Raw genomic sequence first — 25,502 nt, forward strand, 5'->3', positions numbered from 1 at the left:
GTGTGAGTGAGAGAGTGGGAGGGAGTGTGACTGAGTGAGTGAGTGAGTGAGTGAAAGACCTGGAGAATGAGCACGAATGAATAAATAAGTAGATTCTTATGAGTGATGAGGGTAGGTGGGTGCCAGTGAGAAATTATTCTCATCTATGAATGAACATTGTGCTGAAGAATATCTCTCTCTCTCTCTCTCAAATTTAAGCTCATAATACATGCATACATATATCATGTATGCAGAACATTTTATAGTTCTAAGGAAACTAACTCACTCTCTCTCTCTCTCCTCACAGCTGAGAGAGGAAAGAAAAGTGGGCATTCCGCTGACTTAATCTGGATATTGGGTATCTTACAGTCAGAGGACTGTTGTGGGTATCAGCTAGGGTCGATATAGAGAGAAAATAATAGAAAATATAGACTGTTGCTCAGCCAAAATTTTTAAATCAAATTCTAAAGAGAGAGAGAGAGAGAGAGAGAGAGAGAGAGAGAGAGAGAGAGAGAGAGAGAGAGAGAGAAGAGAATGAAAAATGACTTTCCCACCCAAACGTCATCCTAATGTTCGCCGTTCTGACAGGCCCCTCTGTTTAGGCCTCGCGTAAACAAGAAAGGTTGGTATAAATTGCGGTCGTACATGTGTTCTTGTTCTCGAGTGCGCCTGCGCGCTCGCTCCTCCTAAATCACAGCAGAACAGCAGGAAACAACCGCAAACAGCAACTACACAACCGCAAACAGCAACTACATAAATTACTTTATTTTTATTTACAATATTCATTGCCATATACTGCCACATTTCCTTAATTCTCTCTATCACTTCAAAGTTAATAAACTAAGGCTATGAACGGTAATCCACAACAGCAAGAGCCCGTGCTGGCATAAGGCCAGCCTAAACAACACCAGCGACAACCGCGGAACAAGATCCATACTTTTATAACGAGTTCGCTCTTCTTGGGACGCTTCAAATAACTGTCTCTACAACTCTATAATCTACAACCTTTTCCCCCTAGCCACTTTTACAAGACAAAGTTCTTGGGGACACTTCAAACAACAGTCTACAACTCTATAACCTACAACCTGCTTTTGCTACTTTTACAAGGGGACACTTCAAACAAATGTCTACAACCCTTTAATTACAACCTGTTCCATGCCATTTTTACAACCCAGAGCTCTTACAACAATTCAAACAACTGTCTACAACTCTATAATCAACAACCTGTTCCAAGCCAGTTTTACAAGCCAGAGCTCTTACAACACTTGACTATGATCAACAACCTGTTCCCTGCTACAACTCAGAGTAACCGTCGATTTTAGCTCTACAACCTGTCGTCAGCTGTTTTCACAACAAAAACATGACAGAAGCCACGGCACTTCAAACAACTGTCTACAATTCCATAATCTACAACCTGTTCCCCGCTACAACTTTTACAACATCGCGAAGGCTCAGAGTAACCGTCGATTTTAGCTCTACAACCTACAACCTGTCGTCAGCTGTTTTCACAAGAGCACGACAGAAGCAGAACCCAGTGTCTCTTATTTCTGGCTCCTGGTCTCTCTCGCTAAAGAATTTAATCTCATGGAGGAAAAATGATCAGGAAATACCGAGCTTCAGTTTCAACACTTACGCTTTTGCGATTCATGCAACACGACAGAAGTTTTCTCTCTCTCTCTCTCTCTCTCATTTATGACTCTTCAAGCAAGTGATTAAAAATCTCTTGTTAAAATTTTCACCATGTACACTCTCGTCAAGTGATTCACTTTTATATATATATATATATATATATATATATATATATATATATATATATATATATATATATATATATATATATTATTAGGAGAGGGTTGAGCAAAGTCAGATGAAAGACAGAATATGAACGGAAGTACAGTGAGGACAAATGAAAGGGGGTTGCAGCTACGGGCCTAAGGGACGCCGCAGAGAACCTTAAGAAATAATGCCTACAGTGCATCGCGTGAGGCGCACAGATGGCACTACCCCCCTACGAAGGAGAGAGAGAGAGAGAGAGAGAGAGAGAGAGAGAGAGAGAGAGAGAGAGAGAGAGAGAGGATAAATGTACGAGATAGCGTGGAAATAAGGTGTAACAGAGTAAGTACCAGAGACCTGTGCATTATTAACGTACTGCACACACAACAGCGGGACTAAGAACCTGAGGACACCAACAGTTGAAGCCTGCCTACCGAGTTTAGCTTCCTCCTGATGATCAATATACGTGTCGGGAAGAAACGAGACTGGGACTTCACCGCTAACCAACCCCTCTGCAACGCCAGACTGGCTGTTTCTGATGGTTTTCAGTTAGTTTTCGTTTCATAGAAACCAATGATATCTGAAATTTGGAGGTGAGGTGATGCAATCAAAGACTGGGGGTCTTTCTAGTGCAGGATCTTCGAAATGAATATTCCAATGAAGGGCACAAAATGTCTTTTAATTTTCTCTTGATGCACAGAAAATTTGTATGTTAAGACTACCAAGCAGCCGTGTAATATATATATATATATATATATATATATATATATATATATATATATATATATATATATATATATATATATATATATATATATATATATAAAATATCTGACGAAAACTCCCAAGTCTTCCCAACGTTTACAAAGTGGACACATGCACGAACACACTCACACAAACGCTTGCCGCAAGCAGAAACAATATCAACCTAATACCATCCTGTACAATACACCAGTGCTTGGGGGCTCGCTAAAAAAACTTATACTTCCTTCCAAAGCAAATGTATCTGTTCGACGAACAAACTTGATCTCATACGAAGCAACTTCCCATGCATTAACTAGAGAGCTGTCACGTCTGTGATGAGCGCAGCTGCTGTCAAGCACAGCACAGTTAATGAAATCAGCTGACGTCTCCTAATCTCCAAGGGGCGTCTTACAGTCTCTGCACCTGTTGTTTCGATGAAGACTCGAAATGCCGAGAGAGGGTCCGTTCTGCGTACTTATACGCAGTTTTCAACGCGGTTCGATTTGGGTCACTGAATAGTTAAATAGATAGAGATTTTTTCCCTCAAATTGTCAAAAACATTTATTTCCTTTTTTTTTTTCTAAAAGCTATAAAGTTTTCATCTGAATTTAAAAGTCTTTATAACTGTTACATATTCTCATATATTCATGACCTTTTAAGTTTTCTGTAAAAGAAAACTATTGTGCCGGCTTTGTCTGTTCGTCCGCGCTGTATTCTGTCCGCCCTCAGAGCTTAAAAACTACTGAGGCTAGAGGGCTGCAAATTGGCATGTTGATCATCCACCCTCCAATCATCAAACATACCAAATTGCAGCCCTCTAGCCTCAGTAGTTTTTATTTTATTTAAGGTCAAAGTTAGCCATAATCGAGCATCTCGCAACGGTATAAGCCAGGTCACCACAGGGCCGTGGTTAAAGTTTGAAGGGCAGCGGCTCATACAGCACTATACCGAGACCACCGAAAGATAGGTCTGTTTTCGGTGGCCATGATTATCCGCTGTACAGAAAACTCGATTGCGTCGAAGAAACTTCGGGGCATTTTCAACTTGTTTTTTTTTTTATAGTTAAGCACGTTGGTCTACATAAACAACACTAAATGGTAACCAAGAATCACAAAACATTGAAATCCCTTTCAATAGTTACATTTTCCAAAATATAAACACATCACTCATAAAGAATAGCAGGAGGTTATTAAAAATGTAATATGTGACAGAGAAATGTGCAAAATTCCAGAACTATCAGGCGCAACGCATATTAATGCAAGGAAAGCAAGCATGCACGAAATAGCGAGAATTTCAGTTCTTGTAGAAGTTCTGATAATGCAATACTCAAATTTATCGAGGAGGATTTACCGTTATTATTATTATTATTATTATTATTATTATTATATTATTATTATTATTATTATTATTATTATTATTATTCAGAAGATGAAACATATTCATATGGAACAAGCCCACAAAAGGGGCCATTCACTTGAAATTTAAGCTTCCAAAGAATATTATTATTATTGTTATTATTATTATTATTATTATTATTATTATTATTATTATTATTCAGAAGACGAACCCTATTCATATGCAACAAGCCCACAAAACGGGCCACTGACTTGAAATTTGAGCTTCCAACGAATATGGCGTTCACTTGAAATAAGTAACAGAAGGTAACGGGAAAAACAGAAAAGATCAGTTATTCGAAAATAAAAAACGGGAAAAAGCCAAATAAAGAATAAAATTCAGCAGAAAGGAAAATTTCTGATGATTATAGACCTTCTAATTGTGAATAAACGAACCAGTTAAAATCTGCTGGCCCAGAAAAACTAGTCTGGTTTTACTAGACTAGACTAGACTCTCTCTCTCTCTCTCTCTCTCTCTCTCTCTCTCTCTCTCTCTCTCTCTCTCTCTTTCTCTCTGTCTCTCATTGTATATTACCACCTACATGTTAACCAATATTCAGAATTTGATGAACATAAACAGTCTTCCATTAAACCCCTCACTCAGGAAACGGATATTTTCGAAAAGGCGTTACAGCCACGAAGAGAGAGAGAGAGAGAGAGAGAGAGAGAGAGAGAGAGAGAGAGAGAGAGAGAGTTCCCAAACTGTAGCAAAGACAGAGACAGAAGTTAATGTTTACACTAACTTAGGAGTCGAGAGAGAGAGAGAGAGAGAGAGAGAGAGAGAGAGAGAGATTCCTGCAGGACACTTGTCTACAAGTCAGCTGTGACCTCTTCCTGGGAAAAATGACAGGCGTGTGTTTGGCCGAGATAATTGTGTCCCTGTCGACGCATTATGCAAATGAGAGAGCTCTAGCTCTCTCTCTCTCTCTCTCTCTCTCTCCCCCTCTATCATCCATTAGTGTCCTAACACACACACACACACTCTCTCTCTCTCTCTCTCTCTCTCTCTCTCTCTCTTTCCCCCCATTCCATTAGTTCCCTAAAACACACACAAACCCAGTCTCTGTCTCTCCCTCTCGTTAGAATTGGTTGTGGATCAATGTCGAGAATATAATACTCTCTCTCTCTCTCTCTCTCTCTCTCTCTCTCTCTCTCTCTCTCTCTCTCTCTCTCCGTCTATTCTTAAGGAAAATCAGAAAAGGTTGACTGAAATTTCAATTCTCTTAGGCTAAAGAAAATTCCACGTTCAACCTTCAATCTTACGCTGTACCACTGTGCTATTTTGCTGAGCTCAGCAGCGCTGGGTCTGTTCACCACTTGGGAGGGTGACCACAAAGACACTTTAATCATGAAGACACCTTTTACCATTAATGTACACCGGCAGAAATATCTTCCTTGAAAACGGCCGAGTGGTCAAGTATTGGTCTAGAGAGGCAGCTGCCGAGCTAAAACGTTCAGACACTCGCTCACAAACGGAAATAACCGACTAAAACCAAAGGAAAGTTCACTACAATTGAAGATAAATATGAATACAGTACATGAAAAGAATAATAAAGTTACTTTCGACAAAGTAAAATAATAAAAAAGTGTTATAAACAACAAGTGGTTCGGCAAGGAACAATGACACTTCGATTAGAATATTACGACTTCCGACAGTTCGCTCACTCACTGCCATATGGTGCTCCCTACATAAGAGACGAAACAATGGGGCCATAGAAATGAGAGAGAGAGACAGAGAGAGAGAGAGAGAAAGTTCCCCCCCAGTGAGATGAGGATTATCTAGTCGACTCACTCATGTTTACAGTGAAAAAATACATTGGTAAGCATTTCGACAAAGAACGAACCATTCACATTTACTATTTTATCTATATTCTCCCCCCGCCCAACCTCATCCTCCTAGCGAAGCTGCGGCACTAAACAGTCGACTGACAACCAGGTACCTCACTAGCTGGTTAGATCAACTGAGGAACAATGGAACGCTTCCTTTCGGCTATTATTCGAGAGCAGCACCATACATCGGTCTATGACTTCACAGACACCACACACTCCGAGAGAGAGAGAGAGAGAGAGAGAGAGAGAGAGAGAGAGAGAGAGAGAGAGAGAGAGAGAGAGAGAGAGAGGTGGAAAGCCATTGATTTTCGAACGACAATAGGTTCCCTCGATGCCGGAGATAGGACAGACAAACCACGCCAGATATAAAAACAAAATTCTGAACACTCGAAACAGCTCTCTTGAAGAGTTTATAAACATAGGTCTATTTACAAATCCACAACGGTCTCGTCAATTACCTGGATCGGATGGAATGTAAATCCCAGTAACAAAATGGACATCTAGGCCTACTACTCACGCCCATTAAGTAAAATCGTCTTTTGGGACACTTAACCTCTCACAGGAAGAGTATACGTGAGTATATGTGTATGTATATGTATAAAATCCTTCCCTTACACAGAAAGTAAGCATGCATATTACTTTATCAGGAGAATATATCATTTTAATCGACACAGGCCTAATACCAAAGCCAATCGGTTGCTTTAAAGTACAGATAAGGATCAGGGTGTATGTATACGTGCAAGACGTATGCATACACATATATATACGTACGTGGCTTATATATGCATAAAAAATCTGTATGTGTACATGGCATAAGGCACGAAAACTACAAAACGTAAAATCATGTTGCGTTTTTCAAATGTTTTCTATAATATGTTTACGCAACTGCCACAAAAAATATGGATAAACATGCAACTCTATTATCACAAAGAAATACACATGGTATACAAACATGAATTTCAACTACAGTGACCCGTATATCCTCAACAAACACCATACTTTTTTTTTTACAATGCCTCCCGTCTCTCTCCCTCCCGCTGAGTAACTGGAGAGAGAGAGAGAGAGAGAGAGAGAGAGAGAGAGAGAGAGAGAGAGAGAGAGAGAGAGAGAGAATTATACTGGCTAGAGGTGCTCTCTCTCTCTCTCTGCTATTTCAGTCACGTGGTCAGAACTATTTTAAAAGTTTCTGTAATTGGGGATAATAAACGTGAATATCCTCTTCTTTTTGTAGCTAAAAAGTGTCTTATTTATAATATTTAAACCTTTTGGACTAACAGTATCTTATATTTAAACTCCATAACGGTCTACCTGTGTCAACCATTCAGGGCAGACATTATTAGACGTATTGGAACAAAGGCCAAACATGTTTGATGTTGCTGTGATACACAAAGGTACAAAAGAAATATATTGGTCTACTTCCTATATGAATCTAAATACACCAATGTGTTCTTCATAATGATTAATTATATATATATAATTCTGGAGAAGCGGGAGAATGAGAGAGCTGCAATGTATGTGGTTTTATAAACAAAACAAGGAAAATATGGACATGCGTCACCCAAAATTCTGGCAAAATAAGCTCAGGCTGGGTAAGTCGGACAAAGGAAATACCAATGCGCTTCCTAGATCGCATAAAACAAAAATAAAATATAAACTAAGTAAAAAAAAAAAAAAAAAACAAGAAAAAAGACGATGAGACGTGCTTGGTCGACCAGACTGGTGAAGAAATCAAATGAGTAATTCTGTGAAGAACTGAAGGTTTTAAGTTTTAAGGAGCTGATGGGCGTCGCTCGACGTATGAAAAATGAAGGACAAAATATCAATATACGTGGATGTGACAATCAAGTTGCTTAGTTACCGATATCGATAACAAAAGAACATCGAATAGCTTTTCATGCACACACGAGTATTCGTTTTGGTAAGCTCCGATGTCGCTTGACGTTAAAATACACAAACAATCGCAGATATAAAGCAATACTGACGTAAAATGCGTCAAGTGACATCAAATAAAAGCTAATGCATTTACGACAAAACCACAAAGGCAATTCCATGCCCCGACGCCTTTGTCCTCGTCTGTGGTTTCGCCTGGGAATTCCGGTAGTACAAAGCTGGTCCACCCTGCCCCCCCAACGAAATAGAGAGTAAATAAAAACAAACCCGATTGATGAAGGCAGTCGCCGGCAAGGACGTGAGGGATTTCTCACTACAAGTCTCTCTCTCTCTCTCTCTCTGTCTCTGTCTCTCCCTTTACAGCATTAATAGGAATCACCTCGAGAGAAAATGCACTTTTCCCACGCTTACAAAAGGGCGTCCCCTCTCTCTCTCTCTCTTTCTCTCCCTGTGTCTGGCCCTCACCGGCTCTTCCTATTGGCCGCCGTCGCGTCCTATTTCAAAATCGATGGAAAACCTTACACTTACAACGCAAACACGTCATCGTAAAGGGGGATACTACTTCATTCACAAATATTAATCGCGGCTGCCGTGCATGCCGGGTTTCTATGGCCTAATAAAAACGGCGACCGCATTATTACCGAAATGAAAGCACACACTATGCCACGTTTCACTCACACGGTCTGCGACCTTATCCCTCTCTCGCCTTCCACACCTCCATCGGTAACTCCTCCCGCTGCTTCGAAACGACAGACACGCTCCCCGTTGGGCGACGTCGTTCCACGCCCATGAGAGCGCCACTTGTAGTAAATGTTGTGATTTTCGCGCACTTGTTCAACCCCAGCGGCAGCCTCCCCCTGCGCCGCGCAGATGCGCAATGGCACGGCACCGACGATGACTCATCCCGCGGACTTCGGGGATAAAATAATACGTTTCGAGGGACTTTCGGACTTTAAATCGCCATCCTTCGTTTTATAGAGTATCGACGGAGGTTTAAGAATCATCGGCTAGTGCGGTGTTCTTCGAAAAACGCCGAATTATGGCGGAAACCACGTTGTTGATAGCGTGGTTGCCATGGCAACCTTGGATGGAAATCGATGTGGGAACGTTCATCCAGTATCAAAGAAAACGGGATAAATACGTTAAAGAAAATGGCTTGGTAATTTTAATCAAAGGGGTAACCATACTATTTTCTTTGCCTTTGATGGTTAAGTAAAAACATGTTATACTATCATATATGTATATGCAAATGAAAAGTTGAAACTACAGCGATAATGATAACACAAATATGCAATAAAAACCAATATATTTTTCAATAATTCCAGCTAATTTCTGCTGAAAATCAATGATTAACGAGGCACTTTCTTTATCTCCATTTAGTCACTGACAAAACAAGTGTTTCTATCAATATATTCTCAAAATATACGATACAAGCAAAAAGCAAGAGAGAGAGAGAGAGAGAGAGAGAGAGAGAGAGAGAGAGAGAGAGAGAGCTGACGAATGATTTTACACCAAGTGAAGTCAGGATTACCTCGGCAAGGACTTCCAATCTCTCTGTCTCTCTCTCTCCCCAACCCCAGCTGCGACCCACAACCGCTGACCAACAACTAGGTACATAATTCATGGCTTAACTACTTATTTTCGACAAAGAAACACACTGAGAGAGAGAGAGAGAGAGAGAGAGAGAGAGAGAGAGAGAGAGAGAGAGAGAGAGAGAGAGAGAGAGCTGACGAATGATTTTGCACCAAGTGAAGTCAGGATTACCTCGTCAAGGACTTCCAATCTCTCTCTCTCTCTCTCCCCAACCCCAGCTGCGACCCACAACCGCTGACCAACAACTAGGTACATAATTCATGGCTTAACTACTTATTTTCGACAAAGAAACACACTGAGAGAGAGAGAGAGAGAGAGAGAGAGCTGACGAATGATTTTGCACCAAGTGAAGTCAGGATTACCTCGTCAAGGACTTCCAATCTCTCTCTCTCCCCAACCCCAGCTGCGACCCACAACCGCTGACCAACAACTATGTACATAATTCATGGCTTAACTACTTATTTTCGACAAAGAAACACACTGAGAGAGAGAGATAGAGATGCTGGCGACGACAGTCAGATATCAGCAAGTTCGAGGGATGCTGTGCCCCTGATCATTGCGACGCCAGATAAACCTGGAGTCATTTAATCAATAATCCCTGGCCCCTTACCTTCAATAATAATAATAATAATAATAATAATAATAATAATAATAATAATAATAATAATAATGTCCAACCTTTCGAATGCTATCGCCACCTCTGGGTCAATCAGCCCTTATCTCCAACCCCCCAACCACCCATCACCAAATCCCCCCCAAATGGTGGTCCAAGTTACGTCATACAAACCTCACCAAGGTCATTAAGGTACAGTACAATTCACCTCGAAGCGATAAAATAAAATAATTCTGACGTTACCACCGTTACGAGATGTCTACATTATTATTATTATTATTATTATTATTATTATTATTATTATTATTATTATTATTATTATTATTATTATTAAAAAGGATGGCTGTATTATGCGAATTTATCTTATATAGTGTCTTTTCTATCTTCCTTATGATTCGCTTTTCAGGCTCTGCGATGTTAGTCAGCAACTGGCCGATATTCATGTTGGAAAAGGATAGTGTGCGGAATATGGGAAGTCTTTTATTAAAATATCCAATCAGAAATCGTTCGCCTGGATTCAGGTTCTATTTTAGGTACCGTCGACATGTTTCGACCAGCTCGTTGGTGTGAGGAGGAATAAAGGACCTCTGGGACTGGTGTGAGGAGGAATAAAGGACCTCTGGAACTGGTGTGAGCAGGAATAAAGGACCTCTGGAACTGGTGTGAGCAGGAATAAAGGACCTCTGGAACTGGTGTGAGGAGGAATAAAGGACCTCTGGAACTGGTGTGAGCAGGAATAAAGGACCTCTGGAACTGGTGTGAGCAGGAATAAAGGACCTCTGGAACTGGTGTGAGCAGGAATAAAGGACCTCTGGAACTGGTGTGAGGAGGAATAAAGGACCTCTGGAACTGGTGTGAGCAGGAATAAAGGACCTCTGGAACTGGTGTGAGCAGGAATAAAGGACCTCTGGAACTGGTGTGAGCAGGAATAAAGGACCTCTGGAACTGGTGTGAGGAGGAATAAAGGACCTCTGGAACTGGTGTGAGCAGGAATAAAGGACCTCTGGAACTGGTGTGAGGAGGAATAAAGGACCTCTGGAACTGGTGTGAGGAGGAATAAAGGACCTCTGGGACTGGTGTGAGGAGGAATAAAGGACCTCTGGAACTGGTGTGAGCAGGAATAAAGGACCTCTGGAACTGGTGTGAGCAGGAATAAAGGACCTCTGGAACTGGTGTGAGCAGGAATAAAGGACCTCTGGAACTGGTGTGAGGAGGAATAAAGGACCTCTGGAACTGGTGTGAGCAGGAATAAAGGACCTCTGGAACTGGTGTGAGGAGGAATAAAGGACCTCTGGAACTGGTGTGAGGAGGAATAAAGGACCTCTGGAACTGGTGTGAGCAGGAATAAAGGACCTCTGGAACTGGTGTGAGGAGGAATAAAGGACCTCTGGAACTGGTGTGAGCAGGAATAAAGGACCTCTGGAACTGGTGTGAGGAGGAATGAAGGACCTCTGGAACTTTGCAGAAGTTCGACAGCGAGGAAAAACATTTACTGCACATTGGTGCTTATTGCTGTTCAGCGAATCTGGTTTCTCTCTCGGCAGGAAAAAGGGGATTAGGGATCAAATAAGACAATGTGAAAGATCTCTGTCAAAATCCAAGTGACAAACAATAGGTCATCCGTCGATGGTCCAAGTCATAAGTGCTAATATTAGGAAACAGAAACCCTCTTGTTTCTATACTTTTATCAACCTTACCTTTATTCCTAACCTTCATTCATAATTTTCTTCGGCATCAAGACCATTTTACTCTTAACGATCATTGTAAGTTAGTGATTGTTTTTTTTTTTCCGTCACCACTTGAGAAAAAAAAAAGCTAGGTAGTGAACAAAACATCCCTTTTAAATATTTATATAATAAATTTAGTAGTATGCCATCCTTGAAAAACTTATCATTAATTCCACGTCATTAAAAAAAACTTCTCATTAATTTCACGTCACAAAAAACTTCACATTAATTTCACGTCATTAGAAAAAAAATTTCTCATTAATTTCACGTCATTAGGAAAAAATAACTCGCTCCGTTGCATTCATCAACAACAATCCTGAGATTCGATTAAGACAGTCCGGGGAAATTAAAAGACACCACTAAATATATTATGTATAAAAATTAAAAAGTTAATTAAAAAGTTAATTATAAATTAATACGGTTAATGACAGCACTAAGACAAAATCGGGTCGATTCAATTAAGGGAGAAGCAGTAGTCTTGGGTGCAATCAGCCGTAATTAAGTCATAAAGCAGTTCCCTTATCTCTCTCTCTCTCTCTCTCTTCGAGTTCAGATTTACATAGCACCAAGGTAGATTGTGGCTTGTTTTAATCTCTCTCTCTCTCTCTCAATCAGATTTACATTGCACCGAGGTAGACTGCGGCTTGTTTCAATCTCTCTCTCTCTCTCTCTCTCTCTCTCTCTCTCTCTCTCTCTCTCTCTCTCTCTCTCTCTCTCTTCTGAGATCAGACTTACATAGCACCAAGGAAAGTTGCGGCTTGTTTTAATCTATCTCTCTCTCTCGTTCCACCAAGATAGGTTGTGGCTTGTTTTCTCTCTCTCTCTCTCTCTCTCTCTCTTCTGAGATCAGACTTACATAGCACCAAGGAAAGTTGCGGCTTGTTTTAATCTATCTCTCTCTCTCGTTCCACCAAGATAGGTTGTGGCTTGTTTCAATCTCTCTCTCTCTCTCTCTCTCTCTCTCTCTCTCTCTCTCTCTCTCTCTCTCTCTCTCTCTCTCTCTTCTGAGATCAGACTTACATAGCACCAAGGAAAGTTGCGGCTTGTTTTAATCTCTCTCTCTCTCTCGTTCCACCAAGATAGGTTGTGGCTTGTTTTAATATCTCTCTCTCTCTCTCTCTCTCTCTCTCTCTCTCTCTCGAATCGTATTCCAAACACCTCACTCAAATCCAAGTACAAGAAGTACTGACGTATCCGCTATAAAACAACGAACTCGCATTGTTATACGACATCACGCGTGAATGAATACGGTCCCACGACACATAATGAAGTCCTCCGCAGCTTATTCTCCTGTAGGAAGGCAAATCAGCATCAATAAAGGCCTCATCAGCGTGACTCTGAAACCAACTAAACGACAACAATCAGGGCAGAATCGTCTATTGCGGGAATAGTAGTAGTAATGACTGGGAGCTGACTTTGGAACGGCTCAACATGAAAAGCCTTTGGCGGTCAGACTACTATGGGGAATTTCCTTTTTGTATTCGCCTCCTCCTCCTCCTCCTCGGTTCAAGTGAATAGGAATGCGAAGAAAGGATGTCTGAGAGAGAGAGAGAGAGAGAGAGAGAGAGAGAGAGAGAGAGAGAGAGAGAGAGAGAGAGAGAGAGAGAGAGAGAGAGCAATCGCGTGATTCGAGATGATAAAAGCTTCTATTGAAGTAGGTTTTCTGGTACGCTCTGTCCTGATGGCTATATCCTGTTTAGTCGTCGTCGTCCTCCTCGTCCTCCTCCTCCTCCTCCTCCTCCTCCTCCTCCCACTCTCCTTCTTCTTCTTCTTCTTCTTCTTCTATCGCAATATCAATTCGATTACGTATCGTCCATACTTTCACTCCTGTATTTCATCATGCGAGACATATAATACTACATTCCAAAGCGAGAGAGAGAGAGAGAGAGAGAGAGAGAGAGAGAGAGAGAGAATACAAAACATGATTAACTGACCCTTGGGATGAGATGCAGGGACAAACAGGTGATTGTATCGAACACCGTCCTATACCAATATCTCGAAGCAGACACCGTGATTCAGACGATCTCGAAACACTCCTCTTCTTCTTCAGACGCACTGTTCGAGCCAGCTCGAACCTTTGCGATTTACGAGACGCTCTCGAATTGCACTTCAACAGAAGAGTCTCTTTCTCTCTCAGGTTAAGTGATTTAAAGGGGTTGATTGAAAGCCCTAATGATTTAGGCTTGAAATCAGTTCCATGTTTATCGAAAGGTCTCACACAAGACTGATCGTAATCTGTTCAGTTCTACGTTGGCTGTTTAAGTCCAGTTTTCTGTCCGCCCTCAGATCTTAAAAACTACTGAGGCTAGAGGGCTGCAAATTAGTATGTTGGTCATCCACCCTCCAGTCATCAAACATACCAAATTGCAGCCCTCTAGCCTCAGTGGTTTTGATTTTATTTAAGGTTAAAGTCAGCCATAATCGTGCGTCTGGCAACGATAGAGGCCAGGCCACCACCGGCGTAGGAACCACGAATTTACCGACGACTTCAAGCACAGCATCATCTCACAATCACGACGGAAGGAGAGAGAGAGAGAGAGAGAGAGAGAGAGAGAGAGAGAGAGAGAGAGAGAGAGAAGAGAAGATTGCAACGTTGCAACTTTCTCCTTACACGGCAAAAAAAAAGAAAAAAGAAAAAAAAAATACCCGAAGACCCAAAGTCATTAGTGATCATTCTGGACCAGTGCCAACTCTCTCCCAGGGGCGTCGAGTGTGGCATTTCGGGGGCCTCTCTTCAGTCACGCTTGGCTACTGCCGACGACGTACGTTCCATAGCCCCGTGGTGGTGGTCGGTGTTCCCGTAACCATGCATGGCCTTTCTCTCCGTGAGAAGTCGAGCGTGGAGGAGTGAGAAGGGATATCATTCTTTCTCTCGAGAGGGAGAGAAAAAAATTTGTGTGCTCGCGTTTGGGTGAAAGTTTTGCTCACTGTGATGTCTGTGTTATGATGGAAGTAACATCTTTTATGGGTTTTAAATTGGGCCCATAAAAGCTGTTAACTCCATCATAACACAGACACACGCACACACACACACACACACACACACATATATATATATATATATATATATATATATATATATATATATATATATATATATATATATAACGCCCTTTTTCAGGGGCGCTGCACTTATGGTTTTCAGCGAGGCTTTTGTGATGAAGCTGCTAGGTCATTATCTACCTTTCTACATGCTCACGCAACCCACAACAATCGACTAACTACCAAATGCAAATTGACAACTTAAACCATCAAGGAGACAATGAGAGGTGACTAAAACATTCTGTGACGGGGTAGCCTCGTGGGTGTTACACAGTCAACACAGTATATGAGACAGGTAATGTCTATCCACTTGAATACGAAAGAAATCAATTAACAAATTGTTATTTCTCTCTTTTTTTTTTACCAAAGCTGCGACCTATAACACTTGACTAACCACCAGGTACTTTAACTCTCCGCTTTTGTAAACAGATGCGCACTGGATTTTTAAAGAAACGCAGCCGAATGTGCCTATATTCTTAAGGTTCATGGATCGAACGCAGGTCATCCAGTCTATGCGGTGAGCTGAACGTGCTCCTCCCACTTAGGCTACTAAGCTAGAGAGAGAGAGAGAGAGAGTGAGTTCCAGATCCCCACCAACGAAAAGATTGATTTAAGCGACTTAGCCGCCGGAATGGTAGTAGCCGCCGTCCGCTCTGAATTTCAATGAGGACAACTCCAGTCCCTTAATCATCATGGGTTTCTCTCCTACGGCTACTCCTTCAGGAATCAGGGAACAACTGAAGATGATGTTAAAGACAGATAGCACTGTTAAGCCCCTCTTCCACTTCTCGTCGGGAGGATGATTGATGCCCTTTTGGTAAACAATGCCAAGGAGGCCCGTCAGAGGATTGTTTGTTTCGTATATCTGACAGGGCCATTTCGTTAGTTACCCCAGCCAGATACAAGACTGAGTAAGACTGGTTATCTTTTGAAGGTTTCAGGTACTCGATAATGTCAGAAGACACTTCAGTGACTGGACCAAGTCATCTCCTGAAGGTTGGTTTGCTCAACCGGATTTTTCAGTTTCTGGTTCAGTGACTTCAGAGTTACTTGCCAGACAAGATAAAGCACTGGTTATCTGAAGTCTACACAACGGATATAAAGTTTCAGTCACTGTACTGTAAGCCACAATGAAAAGTTTGTCACTGTATTGTAAGCCACAATAAAAGTTTTTCACTATACTGTAAGCCACAATAAAAAGGTTGTCACTCTACTCTAAGCCACAATAATAACTTTGTCACTGTACTGTAAGCCACAATAAAAAGTTTGTCACTGTACTATAAGCCACCATAAAAAGTTTGTCACTGTACTGTAAGCCACAATAAAAAGTTTGTCACTATACTGTAAGCCACAATAAAGTTTGTCACTATACTATAAGCCACAATAAAAAGTTTGCAACAGCACTGTAAGCCACAATAAAAAGTTTGTCACTGTATTGTACGCCACAATAAAAAGTTTGTCACTATACTGTAACCCACAATAAAAAGTTTGTTACTGTACTGTAAGCCACAATAAAAAGTTTCAGTCACTGTACTGCAAACCACAATAAAAAGTTTGTCAATGAACCACAATTTCAGAAGTGACTTCATCAGCTGAACAAAGCAACCTATACCTACGTAGATTTCAATTAACCCCTTTCAGAAGTGACTTCATCAGCTGAACAAAGCAATAACCTAAAGCCACGTAGATTTCAATTAACCCCGAGACTTGAACATCTAACAAAATCATTATGACATGCAAATGAGGCGACCAGAAAAAACGAAGCGAAAGTCTTAATTGAATAACTTCCCCAAGAGGCCCAAACACATCCCCTTGTATCACACCACATCAACAAACCGAGAGGAGATTTCTCATTACATCTCGAGTTTCTTATCAAAACACATCTCAAATGGTTTCTTGGTGTATAAGGCTATCTGCCGGACGCCACCAACTTCTGTGGACACCTCGGCTATGGAAGAACAATCCTTTTTATTTAGGTTTCTTGGAAAAACAACAATTTTTCATTAGTTTTGCAGACGGCTTCTTGAGATTCACAAAAACGATTGGATTAGAAAGGCGTTCATGTTTACGAGAATATTAACTTAACAGAGTTTAAATTTACATTAGAGGAGACGATATAAAGACCATATACAGTATTTATTTTTACACATTTATATATTTATTATATATATATATATATATATATATATATATATATATATATATATATATATATATATATATATATATATATATATATATATATATATATATATATATATATATATATATATATATGTATGCATATGTGAACACCACATGATGGGGGTCCCTATGCCCTTTGAGGTAAACAGTCAACGCCGGCAGGATGTCATTTGCAGACCAGTAGAAAGTTTCTCAAGTTGCTCGCCCTCACTTCCTTTCCAAGTTCCCCGAGAGAACGTGAGGGCATTCTTCAAGAATGTGACTTGCACACAAACACCTCCAGTCATCACGGTTGGGTCTAGGCCTTTTCTTCTTCTTCTGTGGCTGGGCAGACCTACATTCCTGTATTCGGAGATTTCAACTAGGAGTCTTTATATTGCCATTGAAATTTGGGTGGCCATTACTGGAAGCGAAACTGTTTAAGTTCCACTTCTTAAGACATTCCTAGTATTCGAGGATTCCAACTAGAAGTCTTTATACTCTGTCATTATTCCTGAGGGGGACATTTCTAGAGCGAAACTGTCTAAGTTCCATTTCTTACCACATTTCCTGTATTCGGCGACTCCGACTAGAAGGCATTAGGCCTATACTCTGTCATTATAATACTTTTTGGGCCATTACTGGAAGCTAAATTGTCTAAGTTCCATTCATTATGACATTCCTTGTATTCGGGGGCTTTAAATAGGAGTCGTTATAATGTCATTATATTTTTTTTGGGGGGGGCCATTACTAGAATGGAAGCGTCCAAGTTCCATTCATATCAGTGTTACAGAAGACGAACTATTTAAATTAGCCAATGGAATCTAGAATTCAATCACATAAACCGATTAGAGAAGCCACCACGAAGTCACTCCAGATATATATTTACACATACACACACGTGTATGTGTGTGTGGCTTCTGAATGAGGTGTAGCCTACACAGGCAATGCAAACGATGTATAGAACTTAATAAGAGAGAAAAAGAATGTAATTAAATTCAATTACGTACACTTTCTATCCGCAGACGGACTTTGCCACTTGCAGGTCATCTTAACGATTCCTTTTTCTTATTTAATTAACTGGAAAATATTTTTTCCCCTTATAATGGACGTACATTCGGCAAAGGTTAGGTATGTTAATTGGAGTGAATGTTATTCTCTCTCTCTCTCAATTCTTAAATAAAACAAAAAATAAGGAGTGAATAAAATTGAAATCTTAATTTTTTCTTCATTTTAACAACTTAGGACACACTCTCTCTCTCTCTCTCTCTCTCTCTCTCTCTCTCTCTCTCTCTCTCTCTCTCTCTCTCTCTCTCAATTCTTAATTCTTAAATAAAACAAAAATAAGGAGTGAATAAAACTGAAATCTTAATTTTTTCTTCATTTTAACAACTTGAGACTCTCTCTCTCTCTCTCTCTCTCTCTCTCTCTCTCTCTCTCTCTCTCTCTCCTCTCCTTCCTTTAATTCGCAAATAATATAATTTTACTAATTTAAATTCTGTCCTCCTTCCATCACCTTGAGACTCTCTCTCTCTCTCTCTCTCTCTCTCTCTCTCTCTCTCTCTCTCTCTCTCTCTCTCTCTGTCCTTTAATTCGCCAATGATAAAATTTAACTAATTTGAAATCTGTCCTCCTTCCATCAGCTAGAGACTCTCTCTCTCTCTCTCTCTCTCTCTCTCTCTCTCTCTCTCTCTCACTGGAAAGGCTTTGGGACCCTTTTTCGAAAATGGAAGGTTGACAGACTCCACTGGGCCCCTGCTATTGAACATTGGGGCGTAGGTTTGCAGATTTGCAAGTTAGCGATGACAGTTCGGAGAGTGAATTGGTTTCTACAAAGACCTTTCGTTCCTTTCGCCTTGTCACTCAGTACTTGATCAAGTTACGAGACTTGCTCGATCCTAACCTTTCTCTGGGAGATGATCGTCTAGGGACGATCGTTACAAGACGATCGTGAAGAGATGATCATTAAGAGACGATCGTGAAGAGACGATCATTAAGAGGCGATCGTCAAGAGACGATCATTAGAGACGATCGTCAAGAGACGATCATTAAGAGGCGATCGTCAAGAGACGATCATTAAGAGACCATCGTAAAGAGACGATCATTAAGAGACCATCGTCAAAAGGCGATCATAAAAGACGATCATAAGAGACGATCGTCAAGATACGATCATGAAGATACGACCGTCAAGAGACGATCATTAAGATACGACCGTCAAGAGACGATCGTCAAAAGCCTATTATTAAGAGACGATCGTCAAGAAACGACCATAAAAGATGATCGTCCAGAGACGATCATGAGAGACGATCACTATATGCGTACAGCTGATGACGCCTCCGTTCTGACATATCAAAAGACTGAAGATGTTTTCTTCGTTTTACCATCTCGCCAAATTTGAGGGATCGTCGATGTTTTCTCATTGTAATATAAAATTTAGACCACAGCGTCTGGGAAACGAGAGCTGAGAGGTACCTCCCTGTACCCTGCGTGTTGTTTCAGGGCCAATATTGACACACCCTGCTTATATAGGGTCAACATGTCCCTTAGTTTTAGCGGACAAGGGGCCGTCGCCGCGCCGGTGTCAGATTTCACCTCATCTCCCACCATTTTCCTCCTCTCTGATACTGTCCATATTTTTCGGAGGAGACGCGGTCACGTACCGAGCCTGATTTGTAACGGCGAAAGGGTACACGCCTTTGTCGCTTTGTCAACAAAAGATTGAAAGTCAGTCTTCTTCTTCTTCTTCTTCTTCTTCTTCTTCTTCTTCTTTTCAGAATGGTGTGAGGGCATCAGTTCTTTCCAATCATCGGTCAGAAACTTTACCAGAAAACAGACAAAGCCAGTTTGGAAAATGTCAAAGCACTTAGTTTAGATTTGTCAACAACTGCAGTAGGCCACAGTCATTTGGATTCAGTCAGTTTGGAAAATGTCAAAGCACCTATTTAAATTTGTCAAAACTGCTCTACAGTAGGCTACAGTAATACAGGTCAGCCAGTTTGGATAATGTCAAAGTACTTGGTTTAGATTTGTCAAGGCTGCACTAGGCTACAGTGATTTGAATTTAGTCAGTTTGGAAAACATCAAGGCACTTATTTAAACAAGTTAAAAATGCGCCGAAGAAACTTCGGCGCATTTTTTACTTGTTTAAGTCTTTGCTAACTCTTCTTCGGCCTTTTTCACAGAGAAAATGCACGCCATACAAGACTCGAAATTTTGAAGGGCGCGAGAAGAGAAGTAATATTTGTAAAGCCAGTATACAGAATCAAAATGAACTTCCCAAGAACAGCCAATGAAAATGAAAACTAATAAAAATATCAAAATATAAGCTTAAGAATAGATTACAAAACGCCTCTTCTCGTATTTCCACCTAAGAATATCCAATAAGGACTAAAGAACATAATAAAACAAGCTTAAGGATACATCACAAAACTGTGACTCTTCAACTATCTCTAAGAACTGCCAATGAGGACCAAAGAATATACTGAAACGAGGTTAAGAATGCGTCATAAAAGAATGACTTTTGTATTTTCCTCTAAGAACAGCCACTGGGAGCTAATAAAATTTACCCCAAACGAACTTAAGAATATATATATATCCAAAGAACGAGTGAGGACCAGCAGAAACACGCAGACCGAGCTTAAGAATATAACACATCCTGAAATTGATTCTTCTAGAATTTATCCAAAAGAATAGCCAGAAAGGGTCCCTCCCCAAAAAAAAAAAAATCCCAAAAGAATAGCCAGAAAGGACCCTGCCCCCCACGAAAAAAATTCCCAAAAGAATAGCCAGAAAGGACCCCCACCGAAAAAAAAAAATCCCAAAATAAGCTTAAGAACAACACATCTTAAAATCTATTCTTCTCGAGGAATAATGGAATCCTCTTAAAAATCCCAAACATCTCAAGAACAGGTTAGAAAAGAATAAAACTCACTCTTCTCGTATTTCTCCTCAGGATAGCCAAGGAGGACATGATTTTGGCACGGTGCCCCTGGTGGCGGATGCCCAGTTCCTTGACGGCCGCCTCGTCGTAATATAAGACGTCCTGTGGAAGAACAAGATCCTTAAATAACAGAATAAAAGCCACTATACACATATATAAGAGTAAAAATAAATTCAGGTAAAATTCGCAGCCGATATCACTGAAACGTCGACCCGTCTCGCTTCTGATTGGCTGGGGAGTCGTGAGTAAAGTGGGCTTCCGCCAATCACGATTGACTTCAGTGGTACTGGCTGCTTCTGATTGGTGGGCGACGAGAATGATTAGCTTCAGTGATGTCGGTTTTGGAGTTTTACCGTCAACTCTAAAAAAAATACGCTGCAAGTATATAAAGGAACATGAAAACATATAATTTTTTAGGGGAGTATATGAACATGAATGTACATTCTGTATATATTAGTATCCAAGTCAAGTCCATATATATATATATATATATATATATATATATATATATATATATATATATATATATATATATATATATATATTATATATATATATATATATATATATATATATATATATATGTGTGTGTGTGTGTGTGTGTGTACGTGTAAATCTATACCTACATACATACAAGGAACAACAGTTGACATTATTAATAATAATACTAATGAATGAATGCACCACCCTGAGTGCATTCGTATAAACACTAATATAAAAATACCTACAAGTAATGACATTCACATCCTTGATAAGAAAATTAAATAACTGTAAAAAAATTAATGAGATTTTTCTATTAAGATCCCAATTTGATATCATTAATTTACCAGTGAGCAATCATAACCACGTCCTAGATATGAAGTTGAAGTGACTACATCATGTCAAGAAAGTTAATTGCATTTATGCATTAACATTCCATATTTGATATAATTTTATTTGAATTACAGCACAAATAAAAAGCTAATTTTCTCATCCGCATGGTACACCTGTTTAATGATTGCTGTTTGGTACCAATAGCAGTGTTTTTTTTTTTTTTGCTGGGAAAAAAGCAATATAATCATGAATTTCGATGCCAGAGAACCTTAAATCAATCATTCAATCACTGTCATTCAATTCGGTGGCCATGACGACAAAATTATCATGGAAGCACCATATATTTCAGCTGATCTTTTTAATTCAGCCCTAAATTACTTATGAAAAGTGGACAAGAGGAAGATAGTCAAGTATTTAATGATATACAGTATACTATTGTACCTAAGAAGCTGGAAATGATAATAATATGACTGTACAGGTGTTACAGAGTCTCCCAAAGCTCTGGCCAAGGCACTTTCATTGTGCAAACTTCTATACTGTACAGGCCAGTGGTGAGAGAGACTGGTCCAAGTTATTATTATTATTATTATTATTATTATTATTATTATTATTATTATTATTATTATTATTATTATTATTATTATTATTATTATTATTCAGAAGATAAGCACTATTCATATGGAACAATCCCACCACAGGGGCCACTGACTTGAAATTCAAGCTTCAAGAGAACATGATGTTCATCAGAAAGAACAAAAGGTACAGTAATGGGAAATACAGGATGAAATCACTTATTAAAAATTAAATAAATTAAAAAAATTAACAAATAGATAAAAACATCAGTAAATTATTACAATTCACAAGAAGAATTGTAATAGGGTAGTACTGCACTGCATCTTTGCCCTAAAATGGAAAACTGCAGTACCTGCAAAATTTTCTGAAATTGAGATATGCTACCTATTGGGCCGTGAAACACTACTACACAAGTCACTGCAGTTTCAGAATGATTCTTCAATGCTTTCCAAGAATATTTAGGAGGTCCCATTTGCAGTATCTGCAAAATCAGTAGTAAGACAAGGGAGTAGCTACCATTTTTTCTCAGTTTTGTATTTTTGCAGGTACTGCAGTCTTCAAATTTTAGAGGAAAATTGTGTTAGGTGGAACGAGAAGGCTAATTACAGCTCATAATCCCACTGTTGTGGACCCATGCAGTGGTATCAGAAGAAAGTTGATAGTTCCCTTGAAGCCAAACTGTTATATCTCTTTAAATTCATAAACTTGCATGTAAAATAAACTTAATAAAATAGAATAATTAAAAGTATTTGAATATACACTCCTGCATAAAAGTTCCATTCGTAACTCTTCAAAAACAAAAAATTTTTCCTTGAAATTCTAAAAACTGGCTACATATCTTAACACCTGAGCATGCAATTATGATCAGACAGGTAAATGTCTAGCCTGTAAAGCCATACCACCATTATTTGAACGATAGCTGTTGTGCACCTGCTGACCACAAAACACGCCCAAAGCACTTCATCAGAGCCTGGGGTGGGTATAATCTTAAAGCAACATACCCGGGCATCCAGTGATTCAGTAGTCCATCAAAATACCCAAGTCATTCCTCTTGATAACTCAGCAAACAATCAAATACCTACGTCATTCCTCTGGTAATTCAGCGGACAATCAAATACCCACGTCCTTCCGCTGGTAATTCAGCAGACAATCAAATACCCATGTCATTCCTCTGGTAATTCACCAAACACTCCAATGCACAAGTCATTCCTCTGGTGATTCAGCAAACAATCAAATACCCAAGTCATTCTCTTGACAATTCAGCAATCAAATACCCACGTCATTCCTCTGGTAATTCAGCAAAAACAATCACATACCCAAGTCATTCTCTTGATAATTCAGCAGTCAAATACCCACGTCATTCTTCTGGTAATTCAGCAGACAATCAAATACCCACGTCATCCTCCTAATAACTCATTAACACATTAAATACCAAGAACCTGACCCCGATCATTCAAGGAGATTACGAGAGGCAAAACATTTCTGCCCACGGGGCATCTGGGTGGAGCAGAGCTATCCTGGGTGGAGAAACGCCGATAAAAAATAATCAAGGGACCACTGCAGCTCTCCCGCAGGGGTACTGGGGTGGGTGTGGGCTGGGCATTGAGGTGAGGGGGGAGGAAAAAGGGGAGAGAATCAGAGAGGCTCAGAGGAAGGCTTCTGTTGCTGTAATGTCTAGGTTGGTTGGGCTGAATCAGCAGGTCCACACCGGGGAAGGGTATATTGGGGTGGGTATGGACTGGACATTGAGGGGAGGAGGAGGAAGAAGGGGAAGAGGAATTGGAGGGTTGAGAATAAAGCTTCTGTTGCCGATGCTGATTGCCAATACTGTAATATCTCGGCTGGTTGGAACGAATTAGCAGGTCCACACCGGGCATCTGATGCCCTCCAATACTGTCACACTTACGAGCTGCCTATACCCAAGGGCCGTGCCGGTATGAGAATAGAATAGAATATAGAATTTATGCAAAGAACCTCAAGTAATGCCTACAGTGCACCGCATGAGGTGCACTTACGGCACTACGCCCTTACGGGGTGCAGGCATAAGGCCACCTTAATCTAAACCAGTATGGTCAATGCCCCTTCTATAAAGAGTATATAAAACCCATTCGTATGTAGCAAACTCGAACGAATGACTGATTGGCCTTATGCCATGTGCCGAGGTAGAATGATGAAAGGTATAGAATGCCATGTATGGACCTCTGGGCACAAACAACCAGGCAAGATCAGCTACGGTGGTCTCTGATGAAACTTTAACCACGGTCAGGTGGTGGCCTATCCTATATCATTGCCAGAGGCACAATTATGGCTGACTTCAACCTTAAATAAAATCAAAACTACTGAGGCTAGAGGGCTGCAATTTCGTGTGTTTGATGACTGAAGGGTGGATGATCAACATACCAATTTGCAGCCCTCTAGCCTCAGTAGTTTTTAAGATCTGAGGGCGGACAGAAAGAGTGCGGACGGACAGATAAAGACGGCGCAATAGTTTTCTTTGACAGAAGACTAAAACGACGAAGTGCAACAATCGTAAATAAACCAGACTTAAAACAAGTCAATAAATAGTGATAATCTCCATAAAACTGAAAAAATATAGAAAAGAAATAATAATAATAATAATAATAATAATAATAATAATAATAATAATAATATTAATAATAATAATAAATAATAATAATAGCAAAATTTGTCAGCTGAAACTTACATGTATGTATATATGTATATGTATATACAGTATATATGTGTATATGTACTGTATATATATATATATACATACATATATATGTATATATATATATATATATATATATATATATATATATATATATATATATATATATATATACAAACACGCACAGAAACACAAAATAAAAACATTCAACCCAATCAGAATGAATTCATGGTCGAACACCGAGATATCATTATATAGCCCCCTCCCTCTACCAACGATGAGGCCCAAAAGTAGAGGCGCGATGCCCACCCTCCCCCAAACTAACGATTCCCAGAACGCCCCAGGGGAGGGTGTTTACTGAGGAACGCCTAAAATACTGCATCCAAGGCGGCTTCATCTTCCACCTTCCTCCATCCTCCTTCTTCTTCTTCTTCTTCTTCTTCTTCTTCTTCTTATCATTATTATTCCTCCTCCTCCTCCTCCTCCTCTTCTTCTTCTTCATCTTCTTCATTATTATTCCTCCTCCTCCTCATCCTCTTCCTCTTCCTCATCCTCTTCCTCCTCCTCCTCCTCTTCCTCTTCCTCTTCCTACTCCTCCTCCTCCTCCTCTTCCTCTTCATCTTCCTACTCCTCCTCCTCTTCCTCTTCCTCTTCTTACTCTTCCTCCTCCTCTTCCTCTTCCTACTCCTCCTCCTCCTCCTCTTCCTCTTCATCTTCCTACTCCTCTTCCTCTTCCTACTCCTCTTCCTCTTCCTAC

General features: G+C 40.1%; 1 protein-coding gene across 1 annotated transcript in view; it reads right to left on the reverse strand.

The window, feature by feature from the left end:
• LOC136847958 (breast cancer anti-estrogen resistance protein 3 homolog) overlaps positions 1-25,502 on the reverse strand; it is a 485,533-nt gene that overhangs the window by 385,265 nt on the left and 74,766 nt on the right. The window contains 1 exon segment of the mRNA XM_067120006.1: positions 20,680-20,790. Coding sequence (XP_066976107.1) covers positions 20,680-20,790 — 111 coding nt within the window.

Source organism: Macrobrachium rosenbergii, chromosome 1 (genome assembly GCF_040412425.1).
Source record: "Macrobrachium rosenbergii isolate ZJJX-2024 chromosome 1, ASM4041242v1, whole genome shotgun sequence".
NCBI classification, from domain to species: domain Eukaryota; kingdom Metazoa; phylum Arthropoda; class Malacostraca; order Decapoda; family Palaemonidae; genus Macrobrachium; species Macrobrachium rosenbergii.